Genomic DNA, 11,095 nt, shown 5'->3' with positions numbered 1-11,095 from the left:
ACAGAAGTTTCTGAGCCAGACTCAGTCTTCTTAAATTTATCTGAGAAGCCAGGGAAGGGTCAGGGAAAGCAGACAGCTGGTAAATTTCAATGGAAAAGATCACATGTAACAGCAACAGTCCACCCCCCTTTGGAAAGACAATAAACTCCCATAAACATTCATTTGTAGGTTTTAATAGTACTTTCTTTTGGTGCCAACAGTCCAAACTGCTCCACAAAGCTTTAACCAACCATGACCCAAACTAAGTTGGCTATAAGTCCAGCTGGCTATACTTGTGTCTATGCTGATGAGCATTTCAAGCCCAATGGGGTAAAATGCATGGTGGGAGGTGCAGGAGTAAAGAGGGTGGACTGTTTGCAGGCGGTTTATCTTCAGGAGGTGTCGCCCCACATGGAGCACAGTGCCGCACGGACAGGTAAGGTGTCTGTCTCAGTGCTTGCCTGCGTGCTTCAGCCCCATCACCGTGAAGGTCGCAGCCGTCAGCTTCTCGTAAACTAGGAACATGAGCGCCGCAGTCAGGACCGTCTGCAGCAGTTTGGCTTCCAGGCCTTTGTAGAGTCCCATTATTCCAAAGCGCCTGAAAGGAGAAAGGTTTAAAACAAGTGAAAGGCTTTCCTGAGAAAAAAAGTCAAACTCTTGCATCATAGATGCTACCCTGACAGCTAGCTACTTTGCAATGTTTAATCCTCAGATCAGATAAGTAGGAGAGGTTTGAGGTTTAAGCACAGGCTTTTGTTGTCAAACTACTTAACTTTAAAGATATTCTGAGGGTTGATGAGAGTTGAGTGGTCAAGAATTACTAATACTTTGTTGTTTTATAGTCATTAACATTCATTGTTGTGTATCACAAGAATCAGATTTGACCCATAGCGAAGCCTCTGGCAGGTTTTCAGAGGCAGTAATTGCACGGGAGGAGACTGCCCATCTTTCTCCAGCAGAGCAGCTGGTGGCCTTGAACCATGCCTTTGAGATTGCAGCACAGCTTCTTGCCATTAGGCCACCAGAGCTCCCTAATACTCATTAGTGGAATGCTTTTAACATTCATTGTTGTCATGTGCCATCAAGTCTCCTGCGAATCACAGCAACCCTATGCACAAAAGCTCTGAGTCCTGCCTTACCCTGAGCAACCTTGTCTCTGACACACCTATCCATTACCCCAGTGACTGAGGCAATCCATCTCATCAAGAGTCTTCCTCTCTTGCACTGTCCCTTCATCTTCCCAAGCATGATGTCCCTCTCCAAGGACTGTTCCCTCCTTGCAACATGCCCAATGTCAGACGAAGCTTCAGAATCCTTGCCTCCAAGGAACAGCCTGGATTCACCCTCTCTAGCATGAACATGTTTGTTCTCCTGGCAGTCCATGGTATATTCAGTATTCTTCTCCAGCATCAAAGCTCAAAGACATCAATTCTCCTTCTAGCATCCCTAGTCATTGTCCAGCTTTCTAATACATACATAGCATGTAATTGTGAAGACCATGGCCTGGATCAGGTGTACCTTGGTCTCCAGACTGACATCGTTGCTTTTCAGTACTCTGGAGAGGTTCCTGACAGCAGACTTTTTCAGTGCAATTCATCTTTTGATTTCCTGGCTGCTGGTACCAAAAGTGTTGATTGTAGAGTCAAGCAAACTAAAGCAAATCTCAATCTCTTCAGTATCTATCATGATGTTGCCAATCAGCCCAATGGTAAGAATCTTTGTTTTCTTGATGTTGAGCTTTAATCCATATCGAAGGCTGCAATCCTTGACCTTCTGCAGCAAGTGCTTCAGGCCCTCCTCAGTTTCAGCAAACGAGGTTGTGTCATTTGCCATGAGGCAGGTTACTGATGATTCTTCTTCCAATCCTGATGCCACATTCCTCCTCAAAGAGCCCAGCCTCCTGGATGATCTGTCCCACTTATAGATTGAGAAGGTATGGAGATAAGACACATCCCTGGTATACACCCTTTCTGATTTAACATTCATTAGTGGAATGCAAATCATATCCCATGATATGATCCTACAACATTATAAAACCAAAACCATATCTAACCAGAATTTTGTAGATCTTTATTTTAAAGGAAGTTCTGGTGGCATAATCCATAGGAAGTTGCATTGAGGACCCAAAAAACAAGTTTTGCTGGCAGTTGAAATCCACCACTTGCTCTAAGGGAGAAAGATGGGCATCACCTCCTGTGTGATTTACAGCCTCTGAAAACCACTGTCAGGTCAGCTACAAGGGGATTCCAACTAGACTGCAATGAGGTTTTGAGTTTTCTATAACGATCACCCAATTCAACTCAAGTGGCTATGAGGTATAGTTGATTTGACGGTACTAAAGAACAACAGGTTGGAATCCAGTTTGGGAAGATGAGTGGAGCAGTAAGATTCTCCAAAGATGCGTTTTCTGGTTTTGGTTGAGGCTTGGGTGTGGGATGTTTGCTCATAATTGGGTGGGAGCTGATTGGACTTGGTCTCATATTTAAAAAGGCATTTGGTCAAACATTCTTCTAAGTGGTATAGCACTGGCCTGTCAGTTTGGTGTATAGAGGTAACTCGTGGTAGCTGTGATGCTAAGCACTGTGACACTGATGTGTCAAGTGCTATAATAGTTACCCAGAGTAGACAGTATTTGGTAGAGCTCCCAGATTAAAACAGGCTTGGAAGCAGGAGTGGCATCCACTCCTGAAATAGCTTGCCTCCAGAAATGATGAATTTAAGAAGTGATGAAAGTTCTATAAGTGTTCAGGTCTTTTGTTCATAGGGATGCTATGAGTCATCTATGACTTGATGGCACTTAACAACAACAAACAACAAAGAACAACAACTCATTTCTCTTTTTGCATGTCATTTGTTATTTCTGAGAATAAACACAACAAAACATACACCAATTTCACAGTCTCTACACATACAATTTAGTGAGACCACTTCTTTGATCTGTGCACTCTCCCTTCAACTGTTCCTCCTGTTAACATAAACTCATTTCTTCATTTTCCTATATAATCTTTTGAGTTGCTGTTGCCTAGTTTGCTCCTACATAACAGCTTTAAAAATATCATAATGCTAAGCTAAATGATTGAGCTCTGGTGGCCTAGTGGCAAGAAGCTGTGCTTCTATCCCAATGGCACGCAGTTCAAGGTCACCAGGTTTCTGAGGAAGGATGGGCAATCTCCTCCAGTGCAACTACTTCTCTCTGAAAACTCCTGGGTTGGTTCCAACTCTACAGTACACAACAAGCTGAATGCCTATTTGGTTTTAAGAAGTGTTTAGAGGATTTTTTTTTAGAGATTTAAACATCTCAGTAATAGTTGTAGGGATGATCCATCTTCATTGGCTCCAGAAAAAAGTCTGATGTAAATTACAGTTTTAAATTCTGTTCTTCATTTCCTCCCTCTTGATTGAGATTCTTCTAGAGATGCTCTGAGGAAAGTGTTTAGTAATGGCAGCCAGGCATCTCTCAGTGCTTCTGGTTTCATGGAAAAGGAGGCAACTGTTGCTGGAGGCAGTTAGGTACACATTTCACCTCCTCCTACTCTTAACTCTCCTCCTTCCACAGTTGCTTTAGGCAACAATTATTTCAACTTAACAGTATCTAAATGGTAGAGAGGCTGCTAAATGGTTTTGATCATATTAACTTCAATAAAACTAGAGAAAGTGATAAAAATGAAGGACTATCAGATTTCTCTCTGGAGACTAAGGTGCGCCTGATAAACCATGGTCTTTTGCAATCACTTGTTATGCATCGGAGAGTTGGACAATGACCAAGGAGGATAGAAGGAGAATTGATGCCTTTGAGCTGTGGTGCTGGAGAAGAGTTTTGAATGTACCATGGACTGCCAAGAAAACAAACTGGAGAGGGTTAAACCAGGCTACTCCTTGGAGGCAAGGATTCTGGGGCTTTGTCTGACATACTTTGGACATGTTGTAAGGAGAGACCGGTCCTTGGAGAGGGACATCATGCTGGGCAGAGTGGAGGGACAGCGCAGGAGGGGAAGACCCTCTATGAGGTGGACTGATTCAGTGACTGGGGTAATCGGGATGGGTGTGTGAGAGGCAGTGCGATTGGCACAGGATAGAGCAGGGTTTAGGGCTGTTGTGCATAGGGTCGCTATAAGTCGCAAATGACTCGACGGCACATAACAACAACAATATCAGATTTTCAGTCTTCCTATACACATGTGATCCGCTGACCCAGGGTTCACCAATTATAGAATTCACTAGAATAACCTAAAGGGCTTGTTAAACCATAGCTTGTTGGGTCTCGGCTCAGTGTCTCTAACTTATTAAATGTAGGGTGAAGAGAGAGAATTTGCATTTGTAATTAGCTCTCAGATGAGACTAAAAAGGCAAATGTCAGCTTGGGGTTCACTCCTACAAAGTGACAGTTCTCTAGAACAGTGCTTCAGCTCGAACTAGGGGTACATGAGCTCTCCAAAACCATTTGTGGAGAGTAAATTAATCTCTTGTGGTCTCTCATCAGCAATTTTAGGTCTATGCAGAGTACACACATTTTTCTGATCAAGTGCTTTGCTCAGAAATTACTAGAGTCTCCAACTCTGATTATCTTAGCACAAACTGTCCCTGTATTTATGACTAGCTTTCCCCCCACTGTTCCCTACCCAGGACATCTTATCACCAGTCATATGTATTACATGCAACATGGCAGCACATAATTTTCTGATGTCATCATTCTCAGATGTTTGCTCATAGTTGTTCAAAACACTGCTGACTGACAGGCTATGGCCTGGTCTACAATAAAGTGGGAAATCAAGATCGATAGAAAGTAGGTAGGACAATTTTTTATTCTAATGACATAAGACAACTGAACTTCACGTGTTCCTGACAACCATAAAGACTTTGACTTCACTGTTAAGACACTAATGCCTAACAGTAAGATCGCCTTTGGAATTTTGTACAATCAGATGGATCAACTTCCAACTGTAATTGTTGGGAGTAAATTTTTATAACTTTAAATTTGTGGATGTGTGTGTGTGTGTGTGTATGTTACTGCTGAGTCAAATACAACTCATAATGAGCAACATACAGAAACCTTGCCCTCTCCTGCACCATCGTCACGATCTCTGCCAAGCTCAAACCCCCTGTTAGTCACTGTGACAATCCATCTTGTTAAGAGTCTTTGTTTCTCTTGCTGACCCTCTTGTAAGGAGGGACTAAGTCCTTAGAAAAAGACAGCATGCTGGGAAAGTTAGAGGGTCAGGAAAAGAGATGGATTAAAATGTATCTGTAAGTTTTTATGCCGTCCCGATCGGAGTGATTGGTAGTGGTAGCTGCTCTTAACGTCTTAACTTTCCTATTAACATCTTTTTAGCTCACACTGCTAGAGAAGCTAAGACGGACAAATTAGTATCACCTTCCCTAGGTGAATTTAGCAAAAGCTTGCTGGGCTCCACAATCAACAATCTTAACACCAGCAGTCAGGAAATCGAAAGATGATTTGCATTGGGAAAATCTGCTGTCAGGGACCTCTCCAGAGTACTGAAAAGCAATGATGTCTAGAGACTAAGACGCACCTAATCCAAGCCATTGCCATCTTTGAAATTACTTCCTATGCATCAGAGAGCTGGATAATGATTAAGGATGACAGAATAATCGATGCCTTCAAGTTGTGGTGCTGGAGAAGAGTGTTGAACATACTATGGACTACCAAGAAAACAAATAGGTCTGTCTTGGAGAGGGTGAAACCAAGTTTCTCCTTGGAGGACAGGATTTTGAAGCTCTGTCTTACATACTCTGGGCACATGGCCAGGAAAGACCAATCTTTGGAGAAGGAAATCATGCTCGGAAGGGTGGAGGGACGGTACAGGAGAGGAAGACCCCAGGTGAGATGGATTAATATAGTAACTGGGGAAATGGGAGTAGGTGTTAGGGAGTTAGTGAGACTGGCTCAGGATAGAGCAGGGTTTAGAGGTGCTGTACAAAGGGTCACTATGAGTCGCAGGCGACTCAACGGCACTTAACAACAACAATAAAATTTTCCATGTTCAAACTTCTCAATTCTAATTCAAGGAATTTTCTCTATAAATTAACTCAAGTTGTATGTCGACATATTTATGGGTTATGCATTTGGCAATGTTTGTCAGGGCAAAAACCTAGGAAAACGGTATAGTTTATCACAGAAAGTGAGGCACCACTACAAAGAATACAGTAAATCTTGAGATAAAGATGCAAATAGAGGCTTGTGATATGAAGTTTAAAAAATAGGTGCATTATAGAGTAGTATTAACATATAAACATACAATCCCATTATATTATATAAAAATGTGAGCTTTGTATAACATTATGAAAACACACCCATTTGACTGTTAATTGTAATTATCTTTTGAAAAAGGGAGAATAAGAGAGAGAAAGCAGGAAGCATGCATGTGTACATTTATTTGTAACTATAGTGAAGAAGAAATTCAAACCTCGAGTTGCTATAATCAAGGATGCTTTCGGCAGAATGTTAAATGATCCTGGAAGTATTAAAAGAAGATGGAAGGAATATACTGAGTCACTGTATCGAAAGGAATTGGAAGACACAGAAGAATTTCATGAAACAACATATGAGCAAGAGCCTATGGTGATGAAAGAAGAAGTTCAGGCTGCTTTGAAGGACATGGCAAAAAATAAGGCTCCAGGAATAGATGGTATACCAATTGACATATTTCAGGTGACAGATGCAGCCCTGGACGTGCTCACCAAGTTGTGCCAAGAAATCTGGAGAACAACCACTTGGCCAACGGACTGGAAGAGATCGATATTTGTTCCTATCCCAAAGAAAGGCGACCCAACTGAATGTGGAAACTACAGAACAATTTCACTGATTTCACATGCAAGCAAGATTTTACTGAAGATTATCCAAAAACGACTGGAACAGCACATCAACAGAGAACTACCAGAAGTCCAGGCTGGTTTCAGAAGGGGTCGTGGTACTAGAGATATTGTAGCTGATGTTAGATGGATCTTGGCTGAAAGCAGGGAATACCAGAGGAATGTCTATCTGTGTTTCATTGACTATGCAAAGGCATTTGACTGTGTAGATCATAACAAACAATGGCTGACTCTGAGAAGAATGGGAATCCCAGAACACTTGATCGTTCTAATGCGAAACTTATACTTGGACCAGGAGGCAGTCGTCAGAACAGAGCAAGGGAACACTGCATGGTTCAAAATTGGGAAGGGTGTACGCCAGGGATGCATCCTATCTCCATACCTTTTCAACCTATATGCAGAACAGATTATCCGGGAGGCTGGGCTCTATGAGCAGAAATGTGGGGTCAAGATTGGTGGACGATTTATGAACAATCTGTGTTATGCGGATGACACAACCCTGCTTGCTGAAACTGAGGAGGACCTGCAGCACCTGCTGCAGAGTGTCAAGGACTGCAGCCTACAATATGGACTGAGGCTCAATGTCAAGAAGACAAAGATTCTCACCACTGGACCAATTGGCAGCATCACGATGGATGGTGAAGAGATTGAGATTGTACACAGCTTTAGTTTGCTTGGCTCCATAGTCAACAGTCTTGGCACCAGCAGCCAGGAAATTAAAAGGCGCATTGCCATGGGAAAGTCTGCTGTTAGGGACCTCTCCAAAGTGCTGAAGAACAATGGTGTCTCTCTGGAGACTAAGGTGCGTCTGATACAGACCATGGTCTTCGCAATCACCTGTTATGCATCAGAGAGTTGGACAATGACCAAGGAGGATAGAAGGAGAATTGATGCCTTTGAGCTGTGGTGTTGGAGAAGAGTACTGAGAATACCACGGACTGCTAGGAAAACAAATAGATTTGTCCTGGAGAGGGTTAAACCGGGTGGCTCCTTGGAGGCAAGGATTCTGAGGCTCCGTCTAACTTACTTTGGACATGTTGTGAGGAGAGACCGGTCCTTAGAGAGGGACATCATGCTTGGGAGGGTGGAGGGACGGTGCAGGAGAGGAAGGCCCTCTATGAGGTGGATTGATTCAGTGACTGGGATAATTGGGATGGGAGTGTCAGAGACAGTGCGATTGGCACAGGACAGAGCGGAGTTTAGGGCTGTTGTACATAGGGTCGCTATGAGTCGCAGGCGACTCGACGGCACATAACAACAACAAAAACATAGTGAAATTTAACTGACTTCGAACATGATGAGTTTTGATTTATGTATCCTCCCTAAAACCATCACCCTGAAAGCAATGGTGCAAACAGATATTTATCCCTCCTCATGTCCCCATACACTACAGACCCCAGTCCCAGGTCATACCTGTTCTACTTTCCCTATTAATTTGTATTTCTCAGAATTTTATATGAACAGATTCAGAAAGTAGGAATCTTTTTCATCTGACTTCTTCGAGTCAGCATAATTATTTTGCGATTAGTCCATGTTGTTGCAAGAATCAGTAATTCTGAAAGCATACTTAACTGTTAAGAATGACTATCTTTTGAAAAGAAATTGAAAGAGAGGGAAAAGCAGGAAATATGCATTATCATGATTTGCACAGTATTCCACTGAAGCTTATGTCAAAATTTCCCCAATGATGGCTATGTGGATTGTTTCCCAGTACTTTACTATTATTAATAAAGCTGCTATTTCTCTTTGTGTGCAAGTCTTTATAGAGACATATGTTTTCATTTCTTCTGGGTAAATACTTCAGAATAGAATGACTTTGTCCTATGGTTATGTTTAACTTTTAAGAAAATGCCAAAGTGGTTGAGCTATTTTAAATTCCCACCAGTATGTACGAAAGTTCTAGCTGCTACCTAGCTCACTAAAACTTGATTAGGTGAATACTTATTTTTTTAACAATTCTTTTTCTGTGATTTATCTTTTTATCCCAGGCATATTCTATTTTTATGATATATTTATTTAAAAAGTGCTTTGTTAAAAAAAAAAAAAGTGCTTTGTCACAAAGCGCAGGAGTAAAGCTTTTCCTTCAAAGGAAAATATCAGTTTCTTTGAGTGGAACAGGGAAAAATACCTACTCCAGAGGGGGTCTGTGAGATTAAGTGAGACACCCATGCAAAGCGTCCACTGCAGTGTCTGACAAATGGTTCCTGGTAAGTGCTGTCTAGCTCACAGCAACCCAATGAAGAAACAGATCTGAGCTTTGCCCTATACTGTCCCATCCTCATCATTTCTGAATATACTTGAGCCCACTGGTACAGTCACTGTGTCAATACATCTTGTTGAGAGTCTTCCTATCTTTCTCTGATCATCACCTTTCTAAACAGGATGTCCCTTTTTAAAGACCAGCCCCTCCTAAAAACATGCCTAAAATATGTGAGATGAAGTTTTACCATCCTTGCCTCCAAGGAGCAACCTGGCTGCATTGTCTCCAAATTTTTTTTTGATTGTTCTTTTGGCAGTCCATGGATATTCAGTATTCTTTCCCAGCACCATAACTCAAAGGCATCAATTCTTCTTCTGTCATCCTTAGTCATTAACCAACTTTCAGATGCCATCAGCAATTAAAAAGACCATGGCATGAATCAAATGCACCTTAGTCTTTAAACTGACACATTGCTCCTTAACACCTTAGAGAGGACCCTGACAATGGATTTACCCAAAGAAATTAATCTTTGGATTCCTTGACTGCTTGCTGGTGCCAAGGGTGTTGATTGTGGACACAAGCAAGATTAAATCATTGACCATTTCAATCTTCTCTCCACCTATCATGATGCTACCCTACTAGCCCAGAGGTGAAAATTTTTTGTCTTCTTGACACTGAGATATAATCCATATTGAAGGCTGTAGACAATGATCTTCTGCAGCAAATCCTTCAAGTCCTCTTCACTTTGAGAAGAGCAAGGTTGTGCAATCTGCGTAATACAGATAAATGCAGATGCATATTGAATCTTCCTCTGATCCTGATGCCATACTCTTCTTCATAAAGTCCAGCCTCTTGAATGATTTGCTCAGCACTCAAACAACACAGATATGAAGAAAAGGTACAGTCCTGCTGAGCGTCTGTCTTGGCACATAGTAAACACCCAAAAATGTTAGCTACTTTTATCATCTCCTTGACATTAACTGTTAGTATTCTTCCTTCTCCTTGCCATTGTCTTCCCACTGCAACTATTCTGTAGCACCTGCTTGTTCCTATCAATGGAAAAGGTCATAGGATATGTCACTGATGGAAACAACAGGGATCCTTGTTCTGTACATTTGTAAGCAATACAGTACATGAACTTGAACTTTTCTATTATTTCCCCAAATGTTGTCATAAACTCCTAGCTTACAAGGGTGAGGATGCCTAGGTGCTACAGCTAACGCTGAGAGAGAGGGCAGACCACATCAAAACCACAAAGCTCACTTGACTCGCTGGTGTAGCAGGAAGAGAACATTCCGGAGACTTCCAAGTGTTCTGTTTTCTGGGTTTAGTCTGTGACGTCCAAACTGGGGAAGAAGGAAAAAGGTAAATGATGATTGTTTTGATACTGTATTCTTTGTCTTCATTTATACCTGGACAGAAAAGTTACGTAAGATGAGGTCTTATAACACACAGTAACAAAAATATCTGACAATTACTACGATGTCGTTCTTCTATTTTCAATGAAATAAGTAGGGGCAAGCAAGATCATCTTTATTTTCAATCAAAACATGATCACGGAAGAAGGAAATTCTACTGAAAAACCAAAAACCAAATAAGAGACCCCGACCCCCAAGTCCATGATAATGATGGTACTGATGGTATGACTCCTTAACTTCTACTTTCTTACAAAGCTCCAATAAACTCTCATCAGTTACAACTTCTGTAGTCCAAATTCTTCATTTTAGGTTTGCAATATAAAAATGCTACAAACCATTTATTTGAGGCCTTCCCTACATATAAGGAAGGAGGGCTGTCCAATTGGGGATGTAACTTTCTTTTTTTTTTTTTTGTAACTTTCTAATAAATCTATCATTACTATAAAAAAAATAAACCCAAACCCAAACCCATTTATTTGAAAGCTTTTAAAAGAATACATTAGCACCACAACAAGATAAAGGTAAATAATCCAATAGAAAAATGGGCACAGGATATGAACAGACACTTCACCGAAGAAGACATTCAGATGGCCAACAAGCACATGAAGAAATGTTCAAAGTCCCTAGCTCTAAAAGAGATGCAAATCAAAACAACTATGAGATATCA

The 11,095-nt window shown here is 41.4% G+C and overlaps 1 protein-coding gene across 2 annotated transcripts in view; it reads right to left on the bottom strand.

Moving 5' to 3' along the window:
- Positions 1 to 426: 426 nt before the first annotated feature.
- The window catches only part of SLC25A17 (solute carrier family 25 (mitochondrial carrier; peroxisomal membrane protein, 34kDa), member 17), a 63,385-nt gene continuing 52,716 nt past the window's right edge, over positions 427 to 11,095 (bottom strand). The window contains exons 6-7 of one of the 2 annotated variants that reach the window (XM_006890096.1): positions 10,274 to 10,356; positions 427 to 577 (exon numbers count right to left, since the gene is read on the bottom strand). In XM_006890096.1, coding sequence (XP_006890158.1) covers positions 430 to 577; positions 10,274 to 10,356 — 231 coding nt within the window. In that variant the 3' untranslated portion in view covers positions 427 to 429. The remainder of the gene's footprint in view (positions 578 to 10,273; positions 10,357 to 11,095) is intronic. The other variant, XM_006890095.1, reaches the window with a different exon arrangement.

The sequence above is a fragment of the Elephantulus edwardii genome, unplaced genomic scaffold (assembly GCF_000299155.1).
Source record: "Elephantulus edwardii isolate Elephantulus edwardi_28Jun2011 unplaced genomic scaffold, EleEdw1.0 scaffold00086, whole genome shotgun sequence".
NCBI lineage: Eukaryota > Metazoa > Chordata > Mammalia > Macroscelidea > Macroscelididae > Elephantulus > Elephantulus edwardii.
This window is presented reverse-complemented; position numbering and strand designations above follow the sequence as displayed.